We start from the raw sequence: 26,984 nt of genomic DNA on the forward strand, positions 1-26,984 counted from the left end.
GGGGATGAGTGCAGGGTCCCTTCCATGCACGACATGGCACTACAAACAATCTGACATTATACAACTGTTGATGGAGCAGCCGCTCTAAGCACTACCAAAGAGTTAGGGCTCCTATCCTACCAGTCGGGAACAGCAGCCAGGAACTGTCTATCCGGTACCCTCAACCCATTAGACGATAGTCAACTCAATCTACTTGCATTGACATTATGGCATTCAAGCAACCCCAAGTGCCCAGTTTAAGGGATGGGATGTGTCGGGAGTGGGAAAAATGGCGTTCATTGCCCTAGTCAGGAAACAAGATCGACCACTGAGTGTTTCTGTCAACTCCCTGTGATTCAACCTCTACGCCTGGCTAATAGATAAAGAAGGAGTATGGAAGCCGGGCGATAGACAGTGTCTATCTACTCCTTAAGCAGTTTAGGTTTGCAGACTGGTAATTTGTTTGAGTCACCAGCTCTAGGAAGGTTGTAATCCAAGACTGGAGAGGCCTTCCTCCCCTTAGGTTTAGCTTCAGAGTTTTCCTTCTCCTAGATGGATGACCTGGAAAGATCTACGGGTCCATCAGAACCAAGAGGGTTTTCCCTGCGCCTGGGTCCTAATCCAAGTATTTCTGCGACCCCGCATTGGTAGTTAATGTTACTGGGTTAGTTTATATAGGTTATATATCTACTGAAAAATTATACTCCTCAAAGTGATTACGGGACATTGCTATTTCAAATGTTTTTCCTTTGGTTTTATATAAAATAAATAAATAAAATTTAAAAAAAAATAAATAAAAAAATTCTTCCTTTTCTTATTTTTATATTAGCTTAGGAATAGGATAAGGCATTACAGAATGGCATGATATTACGAATTACTAGAAAGAAATTGTATAAGCTCTGGATATTTTAGATGGCAGGAGGGTTAGGTTGTATATTCAATAGACACAAGTAACGTTATTTTTTTATATAAGGTACATTACAGTACAGGTATAATTGGGAGTAAATTATATGCTATGTTATGTTATGTTGTAAACCGTATACATAGTACAGTAAATAGATATATAGGCAGATTTCCAGTAGATGCGAATATATGGAGATTGTATGTATTAAGTATGTTTCCATTTCTAATGAAGATATCTTCAGCTTTCGTTAAAAAAAAAAAAATCAGGAAGTGTATTTTGCATTATAGAGTATCGGTTCAGTTTTGTATTTAGCATTGCAAAGCTAAGGAAGGGACAGCTATTGATATGTAATACAATCAGCTGTAAATCAAAGTACAGACTTTAGTAAGTATCTACCTGGATAAGAATAAACTAATGCATGTCTTAGGGGTAGAAATGTATAGATGTTTAGTGATCATGACTTCCAATTTGTCAGCATGCAAAGGTTAAGGGCTGAAAGCTAAGGGCCCCCATCCAAGTCTGGTGTAATGTATGAGTGTTAGTGGCAGCTTGGGGAGTAGAGCAGATTGTTAGTTTTCAGGAGAGTAGAATTATTAGAATTTTGAGTGTCAAGTAAAGTTTAGTTAGAGAAGAGAAATTTTTTTTATATATTTATATATTTAAATATATATACATACATATATATATATATATATATATATATATATATATTAATGAAATGCAGTTTGCTTGAAGCATTGTGTGAGTTATATACAAAGATAAGTATTAGAAAGCTATCACAATCCAAATAATGGAATGTTATTGGTGTTGAGGAAGGAAGATAAAAAACAAGTGATATATTTAAAGCTATATATAAATATGTATGCACACATACACATATATATTTATTTAATATATATATATATATATATATATATATATATATATATATATAGTGAAAACTTGAAGCACGTGCTCAATACTATTGCAGAGCAAATATATATTTTTTATTTTATTACCGTTGTATCTGTTTAATTACACATGTTTCCGCTACCGAATCGCATCAATCGTATCCCCTCCCCCCCTTTTTTTAATCGTCTTCTTCTAATATCGTCTTTTCAAATAATAATAACAACTTCTGTTCAAGTCTGATGAAGTTACTGGATTGTGGATACGATTCGGCAGCGGAAACATGTGTAACTGAACAGATAAAATGGTAATAAAATTAAAAAATATTGCATAATCACGTTGACACACCGGTTCCTGTCAGATCACCGAAGTTAAGCAATGTTGAGCCTGGTCATTACTAAAATGGGTGACCCATATGGGAAGTCCAGGTGCTTTATGTAGGAGGATGTCGACACCTCCCTGCAAAAAGTTGCAAAAACCTAACGTCGTCATCTCCCCTTACGGGGATATACATGCAACTGTGGACCGCTCGTGAATTTCATACTCCCATGAAACTTCCTCCTATGGAGGAAGCTGGTTAAACCCTGAATAAGGTTGGTGCTGACTGCACACACACACACACACACACACACACACACACACACACACACACGTGTGTGTGTGTACGTGCGTGTGTGTGTGCGTGCGTGCGTGTGTGTGTACGCGCGCGCGCGTGTGATTGACTTTTATTTTCATTATTTTGGGCAAAAAAAACGTCTATTGATTTTTGCTATGACAAACAATTCATATTTTCTTTCTCTGAACAAAGCCACAGAAAATCGATTATCAATAATTGTTCAATACGTACCAGATCAGTACACCGGCTATTGACTCCTTGAAACTCCCGCTCACCCAAAACCGTATATTTTCCAAAGACATATTGTTATAAATCCTCTGTCCAGCCAAGATAGCAACTCGTTTTTAATTAGAGAAATATATCCAATAATTCAAAAGTGTGGTTTCGGTATTTGCCTTTTAATATTCATCTCATTTGCCCCTCCCCCCACTTCTTTTTTTGTTTGTTTTCTCTCTCTCTCTCTCTCTCTCTCTCTCTCTCTCTCTCTCTCTCTCATACTAATAGGAAAAGGTATTAATAGCAAGTAGTTCACAAAGAAACGTTTCTGGTTCATTCCTGAAGGTGATCATCAGGCTAATTGGTACGTGTATCTTACTTGCCATAAGTAGATAAACTGCACGCCAGTGGAATTGTCTTCCGTTTTCTTGCTTTCCGGCTGACTGCAATATGGTTGTCTTCAAGTCTAACGTAAATAAGTTCTTGATGAGCCGTTCCATATAAGTTATCAAATTTACCGAATTTTCATTACTAATGATTACTATATTGTCCGATTTCTACTGTACACTCTTTAACCGTTATCCTTGAGTGGCCTCTTGGCCTTGATAATGTGGTGATGCCTGTGTAAAAAAAAAGTACATTTTCATACTATAATTAAACTCTACTTACGTATTGAAGACTGTTTATGTGAATACTGAAAAAAAAAAATACATAACATATCATAAAATAATGTACTAGCATGATGACCCGATGTTGCCCGGGATTGAATAATGATCAACGAATGTTTCACACTCCCATATTTTTATTGTCATCGAAATCGATGAAATCGCCCATTTTTTTTTATCCAATTTATAGATTGCCTGCTCTAGTTGGAAACCCATCACGATGCATTAAGAGGAAGCTTCACATGTTTCTCACAGTGACTAAGTTCACAATACATTGTAGTCTACATTGCACTGTAGAGAACCTACTGTTAATTTTATAAAATCATTTTTATATATAATGGCTTGCGTTAAAGTTTAAAATGCAAAAGTCAAGTATCATGCTTCAATTGTGCTCTAAACAGAAACATTCATTTTGAATGTGCTCCTGTCATATCAAAGAACCTAATGTTGATTTTATATGCCGGGACTTTCTGCTTATGTAGTAATAAAACTTCTCAAATGCACTTGTGATGTTAGGCTGTATAAGATGTTAACTTTAGTCAAAATCGCCTGTTCCTTGTTTCATCGGATTTTTTCGATTATCGGCACTTATAAAAAAATCCTATCTAAGAACACTGCCAGGCACATAAAGTACCTTTGTATAAAAATTCATAAAAATCGACCCAGCCGTTTTCGTGTCCATAGGGAACGACTTCATAGATAGACAGACAAAGTTCCTTTCAATTGTAATTTATATTTTATATATATATATATATATATATTAAATTTATTTATAAAAACATTAATGGCTACATATGTGCATACATGTTTCTGTGATCACCCGCGTTGGGGGATTACGTCTTCAGGCCAAGAATTACCGTCAAAAACCCGAATTTTCGACGGTAATTCTTGGCCTGAAGACGTAATCCCCCAACGCGGGTGATTACAAAAACATGTATGCACATATGTAGCCATTAATGTTTGTATTAATAAATTTAATATACCTGCTCTGTTCACTCATTAAGCACTCTTTGGTAGACACATGTTGTTTCATTGGATGTACTTCTAGGAAACTAAACTCTACTGGCTATATATATATATATATATATATATATATATATATATATATATATATATATATATATATAAATGTAAGAATGTGTGTGTGTGAAGACACTTCTCAACTTCAGCATATTTTTGATCTATAGACTTGAAATTTTGTATATAGGGTATTCAGACATGTAGAAAACATTTTAATCCATTTTCATCTGGGAATCAGGGCAGCAGCTAAGGGGTCAAAATTGAAAAATTGGTACATGGGGTGGGTGGGGGGGGGTTGATCAAATTTTTATCTGTTTGTTAACTGTTCCACAGATGCGTATGACAGCTTCTTTATGTTAAGGATATGTAGGTTGGAAAACATTTTGTAAAGATCGTGTCAAGCTGGTCTAATGGTTATCGTACTTGATTCACTGTCTTTAGGTTTTGGTTTCGATCTCAGCTCGAGTATTTTTTTTTTTTTTTACTTACAAGAAGTGAACCGTTTAGAAAAAAACATAATACTCCCATGCATATGTGGTAATTAAAGTATAATATTTATGCATATTTTACTACCGGGCAACGCCGGGCAGCCTGCTAGTATACCTATAAAAGTGAGAATTTGTGTGTGTGTGAAGACACTTCTCAACCTATATACTCAACAAATTTTTGATCTACAGACTTAAAATTTCGTATATAGGGTATTCAGATATGTATAAAACTGTTTAATCAGTTTTCATTCCGGAAAAAAAAGGAAGCTTAGGGGTCAAAATTGAAAAATTGATACATGGCAGTCATCAGATTTTTATCTGTTTGGCAACTGTTTCATGAATGTGCATGCGTGCATGGTTCACATGACAAATTCCTTAAGTTAATAATAAGTAGCTACAACCACTATGTACGATTTCCCCCACTCTCTATCTGTGCCTAAATATAATCACAGATTCCATGAACAAAGCTTCTTTCCCAGAGCAGCCCGTCTGTGGAACACTGTTCTGCTGGCCTGCTTCCCGGTTGAACACAACATGGTAGCCTTCAAATCCAATGTAAACAAGTTCTTGTTAAGCCGTCCTCATAAATAATCAAATTATATCCAATTTACACCATTAATGATTGCTACATTACCACCTTACATTCATTAACACTTATCCTCGAGTGGCCTTCAGGCCTTGATAAGTGATGACTTCCCAATAAAAAAAAAGAAAAAAAAAATACGATACAAAAATAATTGTTAATAAATTTTATTTATTCTTTCATTGGTTAACTTCGTTTGAATGTCAAAAGTTATTATTATTATTATTATTATTATTATTATTATTATTATTATTATTATTATTATTGTTGTTGTTGTTGTCGTTGTCGTTGTTTTTCTTCTTCTTCTTCTTCTTCTTCTTCTTCTTATCATTATTATAAGAAAAATATTTTTTTGCAACTTCGGATATGATATCGCTGTTCAAGCCATTTTTCCATGCAAGTGTTTAAATGGTGTGCACTTGTAAAATCTCAGCTGAAAAAATAAAAAACAAAAACAAAAACAAAGAACGTTAAATATACATGAGAGATGGGAGTGCAAGCAGATGATATAAATAACTAAATGACGGAAAGAAGGAGAAGAAATTTTGATTTGCAGGAGCAGCGCACGTTTGGCAATAAAGTGAAAATGAGACGAAGGAGTGGGAGGAAAAGAGGAATAGATGTAGTAGAGTAGTAGTAGTCGTAGTAGTATTAGTAGTGGTAGCATAAGAGAATGACATAAAAAGTAAATAACATAAATAAAGAAGAAAAGGTGAAAAGCTGTTACAGTAATGCATATCTCATGGTGAAGCATGGATGAGACGAAAAGTGGTAGGAGGATGGGAATAGTAGTAGTAGTAGTAGTAGTAGTAGTAGTAGTAGTAGTAGTACAATAGGAGAGCAAAACAAAAACGTAAATAATAAAAAAAGAGGAAAAAGTGATAAAATGTATGATTTAACAACATTAACTCAATGGGTCATTAACATTATAAAAGATTACCTGAAGGCACTACAGAAACTTAATACAATCCGTTTTGCAATCCAACAATATCTAGTACAAATAAACTTCATTTTATGTCTAACTCGTCAACCATATACTTCTTCCCATTACGTAACTTCCAATACACGTCAGCTTAACTTCTAACTTTACTTCTAATGGAATATCCCATCACCTTGCTTAAACTAACCATATGTGGAACCTTCCATCTTTTAAACTTATTTTTACACTTAACATTTAATCTTGCATCAAATGGAATTGTTTTTTGTCATATTATTGTCACCCATCTGGTCCTGACAAGGTTCAACGTCACTTAACGTCGATGATCTAATGAAAACGTGTGTGTCAATGTAATTATAATATATGATGCGTATTTATTCACATATACAAATCAATCGTGAATACTACTATACTCAATTTGATGGGTTCCTTAACAAAGCAATATTATTATTAAATATTATTATCAATCTCCAAATCCGTTTAGCTGAAGTCATTTTTCCTTATTTAGGTTTGAGTCACCAACCAGACAAATGGAATCAGCAAGGCAATCGGGAATCACCCAGGATTGCTTACATAATAAAAGCTCTAACTCTGCTCTATTTTAACCATTACTGATGATGTAAATTTCGACCACCACATGTGGTTGGGTCATATAAATATATCTATAAATAAATGTGCTACTCACTTGCCACTTGAGTAAAAACGTGTAGGACAAAAGTATTTCAAGTATTTAGAGGAAAAGTTGAAAGAAAATAGCAAGTCAGACAAACCTTAAAATGAATTCGGAAAAAAATCCTTCATCTTATTTCCACGCTGTAGATGATATTAAACAGTTTGGAAAGAGTTGCTTACATTATAAAGTAAACCGACTACTGGATTAAGATTGGTTCCTCTTTCAATTTTTCATGGAACAATTTAGTCTTTTGATGTCCGCTGTCTTGGAAAATTACTTCCTCCCATGATGTAACTTCCTGTACACGTCAACTTAACTTTAACTTCACCACCAGTGGAAAATTCCATCATCTTGCTTAAATTAATGTGGAATTTTTATACACTCAACATTTTACCTTGCATCAAATCAATTTTTTTTTGTTATATTGTCATTTGTAGTAGTATCTCTATCTTTACTATTATATAAAAGTCACTGTGTGTGTGTGTCTGTGTGTGAGTGTGTTTATGTGAGTGTGTGTGTATGTGTGTGTGCATGTGAGTGTGTGTGCGAGTGAGTGTGTGTGTGAGTGTGAGTGCGTGTGTGAGTGTGTGTGTGAGCGTATGAGTGTGTGTGTGAGCGTGTGCATGTGAGTGTGTGTGTGCATGAGTGTGTGTGTGAGCATGTGTGTGTGTGAGCATGTGAGTGAGTGTGTGCATGTGTGCGTGAGTGTGTGCATGTGTGTGTGAGTGTGTGAGTGAGTGTGTGAGTGTGTGTGTGTCTGTGACTGAGTGTGTGTGTGAGTGTGTGTGTGAGTGTGTGTGAGTGTGTGAGTGTGTGCGTGTGTGTGTGTGAGTGTGTGTGTGTGAGTGTGTGTGTGCATGCGAGTGTGTGAGTAAGTGTGTGTGCGAGTGTGTAAGTGTGTGTGTGAGAGTGTGTGTAAGTGTATGTGTGTGCGCATGTGTGTATGTGAGTGTGTGTGTGTGAGTGAGTGTGTATGTGACTGTGTGCAAGTGAGTGTGTGTGTAAGTCTGTGTGTGTGTGCATGTGAGTGTGTGTGTGTGAGTGTGTGAGTGAGGGTGTGTGTGTGTGAGTGTGTGTGTGAGTGAGTGTGCGTGTATGTGAGTGTGTGTGTGTGTGTGTGTGCGCGTGTGTGTGAGTGTGTGTGTGTGTGTGTTCCTCCCTCATATCTTTTGCAAATTTCACACAAAGTTAATTTATATGTCTGGCAGTGTTCTTGGATATGTTGTCTGCAGAACTTCATTCGATATAAGTATTGAAAAATATTGAAACAATTCGATCTTATTAAAAATAGTATTTCTCTCTTATGGATAAAAAAAGAATAATTTTTACAGGAGAATATTTTACGTTACTCTGCCAAAAGGGAGATAATAAAATCTCAGCAAATCATTTCTTCTTTAAAAAAAAAAAAAGATTCAAGCTCGGGTGTACTTCACCATTTTATTTTTATTTTTTTTGTTGATGAGTTCAATTTACGATAAAAGAAGAGCTACCATTTAAAATCGCTGCAAATCATTTCTTCGTTTGCATATTTTAAAACTAAACATTAATCAGAAGTAACTTTTCCAGGGCATTTGTCGTCAAACCCAAATATCAGCTGACGTGATATTGTAAACAAACACAGACAGAATTTGATGACCGACATTATCATTATAATTTCTTTTTTTGTTTGCGAATTAATCCTCCAGGCAAATTATTCCTTGTAATATTTAACAATCAATAAAGGATTGATTCTGTAATAATATCTACGCAATCTGCAGAAATTGAAATATCATATTTAAGCGTATTGTATGACTGAGCAATGCCGGGCTACCAGCTAGTTTTTAATAAGGGCGACACACAAGCTTGACTTTTGTAGCTTTTGGACTCTGACAAGTAAATTAATTTTAGTTTTTATTAAAAATCTACTGATCTATCTTCCCTAATTTTTCGTTAGCACTAATACACGGTGTCCAAAAAGTCACTGAAGGATTCTGAACTAAAATAGATTCTTTATTTTTAATGATAGCTTTCAGAAATTTTAACAAAATCTGACTAAGACATTGGGAACTTTAAAAAAAAAAAATGCAAAATTCAAACAATTTTTATTTATAAAACATAATGTCTTTTAAATGTTGCCCATTTTCAGCTTTGCATGTTTGTGCTCTTTCCAAAACTGTAACGATTTAACATCTCTATCAACTGCGCCACGGGCCCCGAAGGCACTGTGGACAGAGACATTGAATCTTTATGGCTCCAGGTGAGAATTGTCCGAAGATAGCAGTTTCAATCCTACCCAAAACTGGCCAGAGGCTTACTTGGCCAGAACGTGGTAAGACGACAACAACTATGGATGGCAGTAATTGCTGAGAATGCAGGATATTCGGAGTTTCTATCCTGTTGCAGGTTACCTTCTGACAAAGGCCAGAGGAATAGTTGGCCGATACGTCCTGAAACAATATCTAAGAAAGATGAGGGTAATTGTCTTCAATAAATGAATTAATCATCATTCATCGTCATCATCATCATCATCATCATGTTTTTTATGGTATCACTAATACTCAATATCAATCTTTGTTACAAATGGAGTTTTTTTTTTTTTTTTGTGTGTGTATTACTTGGCTAGAAAGATAAATTAATTTCAGTTTTCCCACAGCTCGTCCCCGCTTTTCACACCAATAATCAAAGACAGTCACCAAGGATTAGATGAGAAAGAAATATGTGTGTAGAAGCCCAAATCGATAAAGGCACCATATATACAGCATAAACCATAATCATGTTTTAATTAGGTTAAATACAATGAAAACACACAATATTTAATCTAAGTTAATTGGCAGGAAAACATATTGAATTCGCAAGTTAAAAGGAGACCAAATGAAGCATGTCCCTTAACAACTTTTAATGAGACCGATTGAGACACGCTTGAGTAATCCTCCACTCTATAATAAAAACCAAGGTGTATTTATTATGTTTCGCTATTTACGGTCAGATATTTTGTTTCATTTTACTTCAGTGTACGGCATAATCGCGTTGACACACCGGTTCTCGTCAAATCACCGAAGTTAAGCAACATTGATCCTGGCTAGTACTAGATGGGTGACCATTTGAGAATTCAAGGCGCTGTATGTGCTTTCCGCTTATCTCGGCATTGTTTTCAGTCGTCCTGAACCTCCACTTGCCACTGGTACTCAACAATGTCGACTCAGGAGAGGTGTGGTTGGATATTGCGCAACTCTTGCTACAAAAGTTTCATGCGCAGGCACTCTTACAGTGGGTATCAATAGTCTGTCACGAGTGAAGGAAGCCACTTCAGTGAAAGTTCTCAAAGATCAAGGAGACCCTTCTTGCGGACTACCACTTGATCTCTATATGAGATACATAGATATTCAAATATTCCATTAAAGTTTACTTTCACCTCTTACTGATTTGGAGAGGATTTTTTTTTTTTGTAAATAAAAAACGGTAGAAGGAGCTCGTTAGCCCTGTACGGCAATCTTTTATTGATAGTGTCACACACACACACGAAAAAAAAAAAAACACCCGCTTCCAATTTGTAATGAATCAGCATGAGGAAGTAGCAAGGCTCAGAAAACTGTCATTAGAATGCTCATGTCTGTCAATTCCCTGCTTCCGTCCAGTCTCGAAAGGCAAAGGATACCTCTACCCCTCTGTAGAGGCAGCTACGTGTATAATTGTGAGGCAAGGGTTGTGCAATCCCCAACCCCACCTCTCCTGAATCGGCACTGTTTGATTTGCTACTACTTCCTCATGCTGATTCATTACAAATTGGAAGCGGGTGTTTTTGGGGGTTTTTTTTTTGTGTGTGACACTATCAATAAAAGATTGCCGTACAGGGTTAACGAGCTCCTTCTATCGTTTTTTTATTTACAAAAAAAAAAAAAAAAATTTTTTTAAACTCTTTTTTCACCTCAAGCAAGGCATATTGCCAATTGGATATAAGGGGCTACTAATTGAGATTGTGTATAACAGAGAACTGTGGGGAGTTGAGTAGCGATATTTCTATTCACATTATATTTAAACTTCTGCAGATTAAATACAATCAGGGAAACAGGAAATGGGGAGGGAATTCCGAAGTCTATCAGTTCGAAGGGAAGAAACCATACGATTAGAATGCTTTCCAGCATCTTGAATATTGACGTGGAGGGTTAACGGGCTCCCTCTATCTGTTTTTTTTTTAACAGCGCTCCCTCTCTCCTAGATGCATTCCTTCACCACAGCTGAAGAATTCCAGCTACCTTCCTCCATCTCTGAGGGATACTAACAGATACTACATTATGCCCAATATTGACCTAGAACTATCCAAGTTAGGGGCGTTCATCCGCCTATCTAAATACATAAAGTATCTATTTTTTTTTTTTTTTTTTTTACATGGTAGTCACCACTTATCAAGGCCCAGAAGCAACTCGGGGATAAGGGTTATTGCGTGTACAGTAATCAATGGAATAGTATCGTAGTAATCGTTAGTATTGGAGATTTGATAAAGTGTCTTACTTAAGGGGGCGGTTCACCAGGAATTTGTTTATGTTGGACTTGAAGACATCCAAGTTGTAGTCAGATGGGAAACAGGCAAACGGAAGAGAGTTCCACAGGCGTGCACTTCTAAGAAAGAAGCTTTGTTCATAGAATCTACGTTCTGATTTTGGCACAGATAAAGAGTGGGGAAAATTTTTGACAGTGGTTTCAGCTAGACGAGTGTTTTTCGTGAAAGATTGGCGAGGGGGGGGACCAGAGATTGGAGCTCAGACGAGCACTTGCCATGGAAGTAACGATAAAACAAAGACAGGCTTGCAACGTCTCTTCTGTGGGAGAGAGGTTGCAGGGAAGAGAAAAGGGAAACCCCCACTAAGTTACAAAGTCTATTTTGTACTTTGTCAAGGCAGGGTAGGCTGTTTTTGGCAGCTCCTTTCCATATGTGGCAGCAATACTCTATCCTATTCCTAAATAGTCACCCATCTGGTACTGGCCAAGCTCCACGTTACTTAACTTTGGTGATTTAATGCAAACTGGTGTATCACTGTAATTATGTTGTATAATGTATACTTATTTGTATATACGAGGTGCCTTCAATAAGTTTCCAGACATTTTTCGTATGGCACTTTTATTGATGGTACACACATGAAACTCTAGTCCCCTTCGAAGTAATCTCCTCCGGCTGCAATGCACTAGCCATACCATTCCAACAGCATCTAGAAGACCTCATGGAAGTCCTGTGTGACCGTGTCAATAACCCTTGTCACAGCCTCTTTCATCTCCTCAATTATCTCATAATGACAGCCTCTAATATTTTCCTTGAGCTTAGGGAATAACCAAAAGTCACAGGGAGCAAGGTCTGGTCAACAGTTCTTCTAGAGTATCGGCACATCCAGATTGCATTTTTGATACCCGTGAGAACGTCTTTCTTCCTGATCTTCTGAGCACCTTCCTTGCCCAAATTTTCTATGTCTTCATTTCCTCGCGAATAATTATGTGTATAGTTCCCACACTGACATCAATCTGTGAACTTATTGTTTCTATAGACACACGACGATCCTTATCCATGAAATTCTTTATTTGGTCAACCAACTCTTGGATTCTGACTTCCTTAGTCCTCCCAAACCTCTCATGATCTCTCACAGACTCCCTGCTTTCCTTGAGTCCCTTATGCACTCAAAAACTAATGCTCGATTTATGCAAGATGGTCCAAAAGCAGACTGAAGCATTCCATACGTTTCTATTGAATTTTTTCCAAGTTTAAAACAGAATTTTATTGCATATTGTTCTTCTAGAGTATCAGTACGTCCAGATTGCATTTTTGAAAATTCACCAGTTGGGACAATCAAGCGTTAGTAAGTTGTATTCCAGTTCCTGCTGTAGCTGTTCATTTGAACCTGAAAACATGAACATTAGTCAGTCACATCATAAGATGTATAACAATAGCATACTGAATTGTCAAGTGTGTTCAGCAATTTTAAATGCCTGTACAAAAAATATCTGGAAACTTATTGAAGGCACCATGATAAATATATTCATAAATAAATGTACTTCTCTCCTGCCACACGAGAGCAGAACGAGAAAAGATAACAAAATATCAGGACCTAAAAAATGATCTAAAAACAACATGGTCTCTGAAAGAAATAAACATCATACCAGTTGTGACAGGAGCAACTGGCCTAATAAAAAAGAACCTTAAAAAATACTTAGAAGCAATCCCTGGAAAATCAAGCTGTAAGGAAATACAGAGAGCAGCCATAAAGGGAACAGTGTCTATTCTTAAAAGAGCCCTCGGATATGAATTTAAACTGTAACAGAATCAAGTGTTAGCCTCAGGAAGGAGCCCCTTGATCTCTTCAAACTAACAAAAGTAAAATAAAAAAAAAAAAGGTAAAAACATACCGGAGGAAATCATTTCAAATGTTTAGAGAAAAAGTACAAAGGAAATAGCAAGTCAGACTTCCCCCCCCCCGGTCTGAAATGAATTTTGAAAGAAATCCGTCACTCTATTTCCACCCTGCAAATGATAATAAACACAGATCAGAAAGAATTGCTTACGTCATCAATAAATCCAACGAATGGATCCAGATTGGTGCCTTTCCCAATCGTCATGGAACAATCCAGTCTTTTGATGTCCGCTGTTTTAAAAAAAGAAAACAGAAAGAAATTAAAATAATAAAAATAAAAAAAGAAAACAGAAAGAAATTAAAATAAAAAAAATAAATAAAAAAAAATAAAAATTTAAAAAAAAAAAAATAAAAAGTAAAAAAATATAATAAATAAAAAAAAAATGATGTTAATTTCTTTTTTATTGAATTAGTTTGGAGATGAGTAATTTTTCATAATTTTTTAATTTAATTATTTGGGACTATTATCCTCATCTTGTTGTTTTCACGACGTTTCAGCCAATTATTCTTCTGGCCTTCGTCAGGTTAACCGTGACAGGATAAGAATGTCGAATCCTCCAACTACATCCACAGCAATTGCTTCCTTCAATAGCTGTTGTCATCTCACCACGGTTTGGTCAATTAATCCTCTGACCGGCTTTGGGTGGGATCGAAACCGCTATCTCTAGAAAATGCTCACCTGGAATCGTAGATATTCCACATCTCTATCCACTGCACTATGGGCCCCTTGATTGATGAAGTTTGGTAGAGTTCTTAAAAATCAAATCGATGAACCTTGACCCCTTGACAGACAAATTTCTGGCCGAAAACCGATTTAAAAAGATTTTTCCAAATCTTAATACCCCTTATGTCAAATCTCGAGTGTGTAGACTGAAAATTGACAGAGTAGTTTGATAGGGAAATGTACACAGGCACAGGCACACACACACACACACACACACACACACAGGCACAGGCACAGGCACAGGCACAGGCAGATGCAGAGACAGACAATTTCACTTTTATAGATATACTAGCGGGGGTACCTGGCGTTGCCCGGGTGTTTGTAGGTGGGTGTGGTGTTGAATAAAAAAGAAACCCGGAGGGGGGGGGGGTAGGATCGAACCCGAAGCCCTGAGGCGAAGTTTGAAAATAAAATCGGCCAGCTAGAATGAGTTACTGAAAGATGTTTGAATTTAAGTAAGAACTAAATTGACAGGTGCATGCCCGGAAATCATCGAGCGTGACGACGACGACGATGATGACGACGACGACGACAATGACGACGACGACGACGACGACGACGACGTAGGTTTGTTTGTTATAAGCGAAGTAAAAAAAGAAAACAACGTTTTAATTAAGTGGGGGGGGGGATCAAAACATCTAAAAAACACAAAAAAACTAACGTAAGGCAAACGAACGATGAAAACAGAAAAAACGAACATGTGAAAAATGGCTTAAATAAGCTTGTGTTTCGATATTAAAATTTAAAAAATCGGTGGGTACCCGGGTGTTTTTGGGTGTGTGGTCGAGGGTGGATAAGCGAAGTAAAAAAAAACAAAACAGAAAAACGAACGTTACGTGAAAAATGGCTTAAATAACACTGGTTCAATAATTAAATTTAAAAAATCGAAAAAAAAAAGACATCTCACACAACAATTTGAACCCAAAACGTTTAGATAATGAACCAATACGCTAATCGACTGACCTAATGCAACGCACATGAAATTTGTTCAGTTTTTCAACTACTTAAAGTAAATCAGGTCAGACGTCATCTGGCGCAGGCGTAGAACCGCTCGTCGTCACGAGAAGACCGTTTTTGTTGACCCCCCCCTGTCGAAAATTGTCGATTTCCGGGTGAAAAAAATGAAAGTTTTTGGCCAATTTTTCGATATTTTTTGAGCAAAGAATGGGGCTTCAATATGATACCGAGTTTGTGAATTTTTGTCGTGTCTGTCGAAAGTTTTTAGCAGACACACAAACATACACACACACACACATACATACATTTTCCCTTTTATATATATGGACTAGCAGTTCTGCCCAGCTTTTCCCGGGCCCTATGTACTGTTCTTAACTTTATGTGCATATGTATATATTTAAAAGTGTGCATACGTACAGTAATGCGTTTCTATATAATAGGCTTCCTTAATTACCATAGAAAAAAGTTGGTAGAGACTGCAGACGTCAATTTTTTTTAAACTTTGAGCCCAATTGTGACCCCTTAACATTTATTGTTTTGAGCTCAAATCGAATTCAAAAGTTTGACCCATTTCCAAGTAACCTACATCTAAAATTTCAAGTGTTAGACCCAAAATTGGCGGAGGAGTTTGGTAGTCTCCAACGATCAACTCTGTAAACTTTGACCTCTTGCCAGCCAAATTTTTGCCCAAAAACTGAGTAAAAAGCTTGTTGCATGTCTGAATACCCTTTATGTAAAATTTCAAATGTTTAGACCGAAAAATGGCTTAATAGTTTGCTAGAGACCATAAAGGAAAAATCTTTGGCGGAGGAGTTTGATAGAGTTCTCAATAGTCAAACCCTTGAACTTGGACCCCTTGACAGCCAAATTTCTAGCCAAAAATCGATTACAAAGATTTTCCCAAATCTCAATACCCCTTATGTCAAATCTTGAGTCTGTAGACCGAAAATTGACAGGGTTATTTGGTAGGGAGGGAAATGTACACACACACACACACACACACACACACACACACACACACACACACACACACAGAGAAATAAATAAATAATTGTTAAAATTCTTTTTCTATCCTTTGCAAATGATTTAAATTTTAGTATGTTACTAGCATTTCAGCCCGGCGTTGCCCGGGTGCTTGGAAGTGTATGTTGAGCAAAAAAAAAAAAAAAGTGGTAGTAGGAAGGCAGGCTCGCACCCGTACTGCGAAGGAGGAAAAGAACAGGGGAAAAAGCTGACGTCTTTGCTGTTACGACCACTGCCAAACCGGAAGTGACTTATGTTTAAATTAAGGCTAGACAATCGAAAGGAGAAGATGACTTTCAAAAACGTTGGCGAACTTCAAAACGATACTGATCTTGTGAAAATCCGTCGCCTCTGTCGAAAGTTTTAGGCAGACATGCAAACATACACAAATACATACATTTATATATTGGTAACTAAAATTTTTTCGACCCAAACTGATTAAAAAGCTTGCCCTATCTCTGAATACCCTTTATGTAAATTTTCAAAAGTTTAGACCAGAAATTGTCTGAGTAATTTGGTAGAGATCGCACTGGTCAATTTTTTTTTTAGCTTTGACCCCTATTATGACCCCTTAACATTTATTGGTTTGGGCTCAAATTAAGTTATTAAGTTAGATCCATGTCCAAGGAACCTATATCTAGAATTTCAGGTGTTTAGACCCAAAATTGTCGGAGGAGTTTGGTAGAGTTCTCAAAAGTAAAATCGTTGAACTTTGACCACTTACCACCCAAATTTCTGTCCGAAAACGGATTAAAAAGATTTTCCCAAATCTCAGTACTCTGTATCTCAAATTTCGCGTCTGTAGACTGAAAATTGACAGAGTTATTGCGTTGGAAAATGTACACACACACACACACACACACACACACACACGGTCACTTTATATATATATATATATATATATATATATAGATTATAGATGATAACGACTACCAGTTGTGAAAATTTCAGCTTTTCACAGTTGTTATTTCTAACAAATATTAGGTTTTAAAATTCTATCCCTTAGTTTGGGACGCTACTGTATAGATTGAAATCGGAGAATGGCGGAAAAAAAATCAAAGGGAAATAATATACCAAGAATGACAGACTTATTTCAAGGCCCAGTGATCTCCCTTGCATGAGATTCTTCATGATATAAAAAGAATGCAGATTGCACGATATCGTCGTGAAATCCTTTTAATACAAAATTAATACAACTATTGGATACCTCTTAAAATTTTACTTTACACAACAGCATGCAAATGTGAATAAAAAACTTACCGTGTCCTAATTTCGTTGTCACGTGACCATCTACCCACAATTCCACACGACTTCCGGATTTTATCAACTTTACATCGTGCCATTGGTTGTGTTTCTGCAGTTTAAAAAAAAGCATGTATTATTAGTATTATTTGTACTCACTAGGAGTACTCACACAGGACATCATCAGTGATTACTAGCGCTATGAAAACAGCATATTCTTTTCTTTGTTTTGATTCTCAGGTATATATCCATCGATATCTTATATGTTTTTATGCAGAGTGGTGTGGTTCTTGGTTGATTAATTGTATCTAACTGTGTTGGATATATACTCGAGAGTTAAAACAATGAAAAGAATATGCTGTTGTCATAGCCCTAGTGATAACTCACTGACTATAACAGGTGATGTTCCCTCGAAGTCTGAGTGACAACAAATCTCACCAGATTTCCTGTACTCTCCACCCCTTTACATGACTTTTGCAAATGTCTTTGCATTATCGCAACATCCGCATGCCATTGATTTTTCATTGTTTTGCTTCTGTTGCAGTTTCCATTGCTTCAGCCTGTATCTCCAATGTGCATATTACCAGATCAGAAGCACAAGCATGCGGTTAAGAAAATTCCTCTCATCCTCCCTACTCACCTGACATTACACCCTGTGACTTTCACCTCCTCCCAGCCATGAAGCTGTTTTGAAAGGAAAACGTCTCTAAGGTGAAGCAGCCTTGATTTCTGAAGTTACGTCATTGTTGAAGGACAAGCATGGGGCATTCTATAAAAAGATCTTCGGCGCTGCATTAAATGATGGAGAGAAATGCGTAACTCTGGGTGGTTCCTATATAGAGAAAAACTAATAACTGTGACAAGTGTCGTTGCTCTACTGCTATGAGAAGTGGGTCAGGTGCATTACTTTTTGGACGCCCCTTGTATCATAGTAGTAGCTAGTCCGGTTACGAATATCAAATGACATTTGTTTTATAACCTTTCAATGATAAGTATACCTGCAGTACGACATTAATTAATTAAAGAATCCACCCTTTAATATTATAATCAAGGATAAACTGGGGAAAAAATTCTATAATTTAGTTAACACTTACTTCCCCTAAACAATATCTTCTATCTATTTCTATCTATTCTTCTATCTATCTATCTATCTATCTATCTATCTATCTATCTATCTATCTATCTATTCTATCTATCTATTATATTCTATTCTATCTATATTCTTCTTTTATCTTTCTTCTCTCTTCTTCTTTTTCTTCTTCTTCTTCTTCTTCTTCTTCTCCTATCTTCTATCTATCTATCTATCTTTCTATCTTCTTCTTCTTCTTCTTCTTCTTCTTCTTCTTCTTCTTCTTCTTCTATCTATATAAATAAAATGAACTCATTTTTTCACGTGTGACTTTAATAGGATTAAAAATCAAGACATTACATGCAAATGTAATGTGCACAAACTGCAGCACAGGATCTGAGGTGTTCTATAGGCCTATTACCCTTACACTTCCTCGATAACCGTACATTCCTATATTTCTCCCGGTGAGAGTTCACTGCCAAAACCGGTTCGAATCAATGGAAGTTGTAAAATCTTTTCTCCCTATTAGATTCCTACTACTCCTGCTACCACTTAACACCGCTGAGAAAGCCTCCACAAGGAACAGTAGGATTAAACACCGGTTTGGAATCGTAAAGGGTCATTAAAGCCATTTTTTCCTTTTTTCTTCCTCTATCGTTTACGCTTCTCTCCCATAAAAAAAGAATTACGGTCCGATTAACATTATCTTTTTGCCTATCTGGTTTTTTTTTTCTTAATCGTACAACGCAAACTGCGTGACTACTCGGATTTTACTTCCGGGACTACACAGTTTATACTTCCGGTTTTGACGACTCCAACCGAGAAATTTAACTATCAGCTTCATTTATTACTGCTTCCAACTACACATTTTTTTTAACTAACATTTACTTTTTTACAAATTACTATTACAACGCAACTATATCTTGAAATTACTTGCATTACCCTTGAAAATAAAAAAAAAACCAAACAAAAAAAAAACTATTACAACGCAACGAGATCGTGAACTTACTTGCATTACACTGTAAAATCAAAAACAAAAGCACTACCATTAACTGCGCGACTACTCGGTTCTTACTTCCGGTTTGGACGACTCTAACCGACGATTCTAACTATGAACATTTACTATTTGATTTACATATTTAGATCGTTTACTTACTTGCAATCAAATCGAAAAATAAAACAAAATAATGAACCAGATAAACAAAATTATGATTGCTTCTTCTTTGCTTCACAATTATGTACGTGTTTACATTAACATTTATGAATACTTCTTCTTCATTAATGAAATTACATTTGCTACATACTTTTCCGTCAAACCCTTTCTATTAAATGTACCGTTTAGTCGGCTCCAAAAACAGTCTTTAGTTGTATCTTTCAAACATACAACTGCTGGCGGACACCGTTGATTACGTTCGCGAAAGTCAGTTCAAACTAAAAACTCGGACAGTTTTAGATAGTTTTTAAATTATTTGTCCAAACTTAACATGTTCAACAGAGTCCGCGACCATTTGTCTTCTCCAAATACAGAAACACTTTGTTCTTCGAGATGATTAAACATTTTACATTAAATAAAAACGCTAAAATATCTAACCATTACGTACTGCAAGAGTACCACTTCTTACATTTCCGCATTTTTTTCTTTTTTGTGTGGGAGTCGATTGCTGTACTAAGAATATAAGAAACATGCATTTTTTCTTTTTATTAGACTTTTCTATTACACCAAATTGAGCCACAGCAAAGTATTACATAAAATATTTAATAAAAATACTATAAAACACAGCTACAGTTGCAGTGACAATTTAGAAAGAAAAATACTATAATAGAATATTAAACAATAACGACAATAATTACAATAATATTAGTAGCACTGAAAACTGCAAATGCATAAATAAGGCAGAATGCCCACTTGGACAACAATGCTTGCAATCTAAAGTTGTTTACAAGGCCACTATTGCACCAATAGAAAATGTAAATGATGAAAAATATTATATCGGGCTGGGACCTCGTTTACAGGATCGTTTTAGAGTTCACAAATGCTCCTTTACTAATCTCAAACACCCGAACAAAACCTCACTAACTATCCACTACTTAAGCCTAATCCAAATTAATTTTACACCCACTATAAAATTTTACACCCACTATAAAATTTATTACTAATTTTAAAGATAGAGCCACATTATTACATATTAGAAATGAATTGTGAAGTGTTTGCAAGCATTACAAATCCCACCTCCTTAACAACTTCGCACCATACTGAAGCACTTTCATTAAACACCATCTCACTCAAGCAGATTACCTTAACTTTATCCCATAAATAATAATAATAATAATAATAATAATAATAATAATAATAAATAATAATAAATAATAATAATAATAATAATAGTTATTTATCTGTTATCCCATAAGTAATAATCATAAAATAATAGTTATTTATCTTTTATTCCATCAGTAATAATTATAAAATAATAATTATTTATCTATTACTCCATTAATAATATTAAAATAATAATAATCATAATAATAATAATAATGATAGTTATTTATCTTTTATTCCATTAGTAATAATAATAATAATAATAATAATAATAATAATAATAATAATATTTCTCATATATATTTACCTTACCCATGTTTCCTTAAATAAAATTACTCCACCTATGTTAATTAAAACCTTTATTGTTCCGAAAATAAATAAGAAAAACTCCGAATCTTTGCATCCATTCCCCCTCCCTTAACTTAACTAAAATTCCATAACTAACCAATGAATATATTACAGCTTCCCGTCTTTGACAACCTTTACTTTTATGATCATAAATCTATAATTATTTTCCCTTTCATTTATATAAAAAGACCTTATATTAATTTTTATTGGACGCATGTATTTACGTTTTGAACTGGGCGTATCTTTGCTTTATCTGCCCCTATCACCGCCACCATAGCCGGAGACTACAGAAACTATGACCAAATTATGACTTTGTTGACACGCAAATTACTGTTGCCTTCTCTTGACACGTTTTAGACATACTTTTCTTCGCCCATTTATCGCCTTCTGTCTCTCTTTCTAACCTCGTCATGTTTCCCTTTCTTTTTTACTTTTACGATAATATTGTATACTAGACTACCCGTGACCCATTGGGTCAGTATGTTATATTAGTTATGGAATTCATGTATGAGCGTAACCCTTGAGACGTAAAGAAAATAGTTTTTTGTGGCATAACAGAAATATTTCTATGAAAGTATATTAAAATGAAAAAAGAATATAGATAGATTTCTATGCATCGTTCTATTTATAATTGTTTATTTTTGAAAAAAAAATTACAGCTATTGAATTATAAGTGGTTTGCCATACTTATAGGTAAATGTGCACTGGGCAGATACCATAATACTTAAAGTTAAATTCAAATTTTGATATATCTTTTAATTTAAACGCGAAAAAAACAAACAAAAAAAACAATTGGGACACTGAAAATTTACACAGTAAAACAATACGTTTTATTGTCACGTTGATTATTTATTTGTAACGCAAATAAAAAAAACATATTTTCGGGATTTTGGTAATGTAGAAGAAAATGTATGAATGTTTTTAAGAAAGGTGCATTAAAATATGGAGAATAAATAAAAAAAAAAGAGGAAGGCGGCGGGTAAATCGCCGTTGTAAAATGCTCTTATGGTTGTCAACAGGTTAAACTAGATTCATTTGTAAGAAAATTGCGTTAAAATAACTTAAACGTTATACGGAAATGAACGATAAAAAAAAAATCAGAATGTATTAACATTTGTTTATTTGGATAATTTAAACGCGAAAAAGAATTGGGACACTGAAAACATACACAGTAAAACGATACGTTTTATTGTCACGTTGATTATTTAGTATAATATATATCGCATATATGAACCAGGTCGATGATGTTGGAATCTTTTCTGTTTTTACACCAACAATTGTATACTCCCCCCTGTGTATATACTTATATTTTTTATGCTGGTTCATGATTTATATTTATATATTGTTTTATTGGATTTGGGTTCCGTGTCCCTTTTTTGTACGAAACTCCCTTCAATTTGGAGAAAAGAGAAATGCTAGCTCTGTGATGACGTCATGAGCTCAGCGCGTATTTCGCCCTCTTTTGAAATTCTGCTGTCGAGGAGAGAGACCGCGTTCTTTGCCCGGCGCTGAAGATGAATTTTGAAGAGCCCTCCTTGAAAGAAGTAAACCCGGCTGTGACGAGACAGGCTTCTGGAGATTAACTACGTGGCTGCGGTCTTGCACGTATTTATTTTATTATTATTTTACAAGGAGTGAAATTTAAAGAAAATACCTTTTACGTGACAAGGTATTATGGAATTTCCTATCCGGACAAGCGACGAGGTCTTGCTCCTGTAATACCTGTGTGTCTACGGTTTTCACGCAGGAAAGGAAAATTCTCAAAGAACTTTAAACAAAAAAAAAGGGAAAAAGGCCACTTGCCTGACAGGCTTTCAATTGTGAGTACGCTCCTGAAATTAACTTCATATGCGAGTGTGTATGGGAGATAGTACTATTTTGTATATTCTTGTTTATTCGTAATGGATACGCACAACTTCTTTATAAGAACCAGCAGTGTCGTTGTTTTTTCTTTACATGTTACCTTTTCATTATATGTTACATTGGCGTTTTAAGTTTAATGCCCGCAAAGGGAAAAATTTGCAACTTATTGTAAATAAAGTTTCTTCTTCGTTTTAAAGCAAGACATTTATATTTTATTCCTTACCCCCCCCCCTTTTGTTTCATGCTTTTTTTTTCAGCCTAGTTACTTTAGCGTCGAATTTATCTGGAAGCAAAATAAATTCCGACATTTTGCAAATTTTTTTTCGTTTATTTAAAGGTAGTTTAGAAAATTTCTGCCTTTATTTGTGGGCACTTTGCAAATTGTTTCCCGACAATTTGCAAATTTTTCTTAAGAGTAGTTGGGAAATTTCTTTTATTTGAAAGCATTGGGCCAATTTTGTCCCATATTAAATGCATTAGGCAAATTTATTATTCCCTTTCTTGGAACCTTTGAAAATTAAGTGTATTTCCTTTTTCATCGAGATACGCTAGTCTCTTTCGGTAAATGCATTTTGCAAACTTTATATTAAATACATTTAGCCATTTTTTTGTCCGTTATCGTGTACCCTTTTCTAATAGAGATACACTTTAATTCACTTTCTTTCGAGTTAGGATTGACATTTCTGTTAACTTCGCTACTTGACGCTATCAGCGTCACTTAGATTCGTTCGACCACTGTAAATTGCTTCCGTTATTTGAAGGCATTTTACAAACTCGTATTCCTTTATTTCAGAATACTTTTCAAACTAAGTGGTCAGTTATCTCAAATAATTTAGCGAACTAAGTTACTATACGCATTGTATGATACGACGCCTATGCCCCTTCTATTTCGAGACGCGTTTCTGTCACTCCCTCGTCCATAACACGGCTTATTGATGCCTTCCCTCCCCACTTGTAATTTAGTGCGTCTGTTAACGCTCTCCTTAAAATGAGGATTGCTATGTCCGGATTTTAGAAAGCGTGTAATGTAATTTAGTGTTTCCAACATTCGTCTTTCGCTTAATGAAAATTCCCGAATTTAGCATTTTTATGTGCGTCTAGTGTCTTTATTTATATCTGAGTAATATTTTACGCACTTTTCATAATATTTTTCTTAATAAAAAGAGTAAGCGATAAGTATACACTTTCTTTTTCTCTATTCCTTAGAATTGAAGTTGTAAATTTCGTAAACCTCCTTCGGAATATAATTTATATCCTACCCGCTTTAGTTGAATTTCCACGGGTATTGTGAGTTAGGGTGGGAGAAACTATAGCACTTTCTGTCCCTAGTCAGCGAATAAGAAATCCTACTAGACTGAGGTAATTTTATTTTTCGTCCTAATTCAGCGTGTTCGATATTTTTCGGAAGCTGGATAATCCCCACTTTAAGAAACGACTTTTATCTAATTATACCTTCGTGGGGAGCCTAGTAAATAGAGACGCTGTGTCCCAAACCGGTGTTAGTTATATGTAGGCATTTTTCCTCAATATATTAGAAAAAAAGGAATAAGTATATACCCCACTATTTGATTTAATGAACTCGTGCGTTCTCTCACATGTGTTAAATGTTTCCGGGTTGTGAATTAACCGGACAACAGTATTAGAAATATTTTATACGTTGAAGATATTTATTATTTTCTATAGCGAATTTATACCCATTTGCTTTGCAGACTGTTATTCTAAGAGTTTGTGAAAAGACAAGCCCCCTTTTTCTTTCTTAGCCCGTATTTGCATTTGGTTATTTGAATTCCTTTGAAGATACACATGTGACATAGTGACATGTACCCTCCCCCGACGTAGTTGTATATCCTAGGTCGTATTCAGTGAGGATATTGCTGTAAGCGTGTTAACGCTATTATTCATTTCCAGTGAATTAACTTCCATATAGAAGTTTGAATTTTAAATTCACTTAATTTTAATTTAAGTCATAGTGACTCTTTTAATTTGTAACTGGGGATTGTATCCCTTGATATTTTCACGGCTAAATATGCTGTATTGGTCTTGTTTTGTTTGTGCTATGAGGAAGGAATTTTATGCAAATATCTTTGTAACCTTTGTGTGTGCATTTTTTTGTGTATAATTCTCGAACGCCTATTTTTTGTATTTGTTTGGATTTATTCCATATTTTTGAGAAAAAAAAAAAAAACGCTGCACGATGTTGGTCACTCGTTCTTCCGGATTCCTTGTAAGGAAGCGAAAGTTTTATTTGGGGAAAGTTATCACCGTCTTGGATTTGTTGCGGTTGCAGAGGGAATTACCCCAGCCTTATTTTATGACGATGAAGGCCGATGTCGATGAATGGTTGTCATCGGTAGATGATATTACAGAGTTGTTGGGTGATCGTTCCTTACGTGAGGACGTGGACTGTTCGCTAGTAGAAGCGGATGCTGTTAATGTTGTAGTGTTCTCGTCCCAGGTTCGATTCATTCTTTCGAGGTTGGCAGATGGTGTAGAGTGTGATTCCTTGTGCAACCCTGAGATATTTGAAACCCCTAGGGAGATGCTTGGCGAGTTTCCGACTACAAAGCCCGAATGTCCAGACTCTGAAAACTGTTCGCTGAGTTCTGGCAAGTTTGGCTTGGAAGATGTTGCATCACAGTCTGAGAGCAGTGTTGCAAGTGCCACTTCAGAGGATCTGCGTAGTCAGGCGCTGAAGTTCGATTTTTCTGGCGGGCAGTTTGCCTGTAGTATTTTAAAGAAGGTATTGGGAGTGAGATTCCCAGGTATCATGAATGATACCACTCGTGTCCACGACTTGTTAAGTGTGGGCATGAATATTATGAAATTTATGGAGGGATTTCCATGGGATGTTGGAATTGTTTTGCCCTCTAACCATGTGAGTTCGAAAACTCGCATAAGTGGTTATCTTCCACAACCTTGTCAGAATACCGAGGAACTTAATCATGACGGTGGGATATTACTCCGGTCATGTGGTTCTGACAATGGTCAGTGGTTGAAGGACAGGAGTCTATCCTGTGTGGAAGTGCAAGCTTTGTGCACTTCTTTAAGTGCTGTTATCACTGGGAGAGAAATTCTCCATCAAGGGTATAGGGCAGAAAGCACTATATCCACCTGTGAAGGTGTAAAAACCAAGAGGAGAATGGTTTTTGAAGAGTTACGTGAACTCAAGTTGGACTGGGGCGTCCAGATTCAGGTTGAGTGTAACTCGATAAAGAATCCCATGAGGGATCCTGTTGAATTTGCTGACTACATGGTGTGTAGTTCAGCTTCTCCGAGTTCCTACGGGAGTGTAGGATATGTTGTGCAGAAATCACTTGCAGAACCTTCATTCTGTGAAGTTGCTCCTTTAAGTAGGACGGTTCCTGCTTGGGAGTCACATGCAGGTGTTTTTGTTTTTGAATATTTTGTGGAGATCTGGCTTGACGTGGCTTACTGCAGTATTGCAAGAGCTATCGAAGTCAAGCTTGATTTGTCCAGGGGTGTTTCTGAGGCGCTCAGAACCATCCTATACTTAGTTAGAAATGATTTTCCTAATGCTGAGATGTTTGTTTCAGTGCTGAACACAAGATTGGATCTCTCCTTGATAGGAGTCTTCCGTAAATATTACATCTCAAGCTACCTATGTGTTTCTGACACCTATACTCAACTTTGTTTGTTTAGCTATATGTATATAGCTATGAAAGCGTTTAAAACTGCAATTGCCTTGAATAATTTGTGCAAAATTTGGGTTGCAGTTTTATTTTATTTCACCGAGTTGAAGAACTCGTCCAAGCGTAGGGTTGATTGGATTCGTCCCTCTTGTAGCACCGGTGTTGATCTCACTGGGCTCTCGTGGTTACGAGGGAGCTGAGATATTTTGGTGTACGCCAGAGATAATATAAGGATGAGGAGGGTGGATGGTAAGTGAACTTCTCAAGCCTTTACTCTTATATGCTAATGGTTGATTACCTGGCAGAATATTCTCTGTTCTAACCTTAAGCATGAATGTTTTCATGTGAATTTTTGTAGAATAAGCCTATTTGAATTTTTCTGCTTTTTTGTTCGAATGTGTTTCCTGGAGAGCTCCTGACCATGCATTGTGTAGTATATGTATGTATA

At 35.9% G+C, this 26,984-nt stretch overlaps 1 protein-coding gene across 1 annotated transcript in view; it reads right to left on the bottom strand.

The window, feature by feature from the left end:
* Positions 1-5,591: 5,591 nt before the first annotated feature.
* The window catches only part of LOC145267157 (uncharacterized), a 109,831-nt gene continuing 88,438 nt past the window's right edge, over positions 5,592-26,984 (bottom strand). Inside the window, exons 6-8 of the mRNA XM_080123204.1 lie at positions 17,308-17,401; positions 13,495-13,574; positions 5,592-5,792 (exon numbers count right to left, since the gene is read on the bottom strand). Coding sequence (XP_079979330.1) covers positions 5,739-5,792; positions 13,495-13,574; positions 17,308-17,401 — 228 coding nt within the window. The 3' untranslated portion in view covers positions 5,592-5,738. The remainder of the gene's footprint in view (positions 5,793-13,494; positions 13,575-17,307; positions 17,402-26,984) is intronic.

The sequence above is a fragment of the Euprymna scolopes genome, chromosome 42, assembly GCF_053919585.1.
Source record: "Euprymna scolopes isolate OS-2025 chromosome 42, ASM5391958v1, whole genome shotgun sequence".
NCBI classification, from domain to species: domain Eukaryota; kingdom Metazoa; phylum Mollusca; class Cephalopoda; order Sepiida; family Sepiolidae; genus Euprymna; species Euprymna scolopes.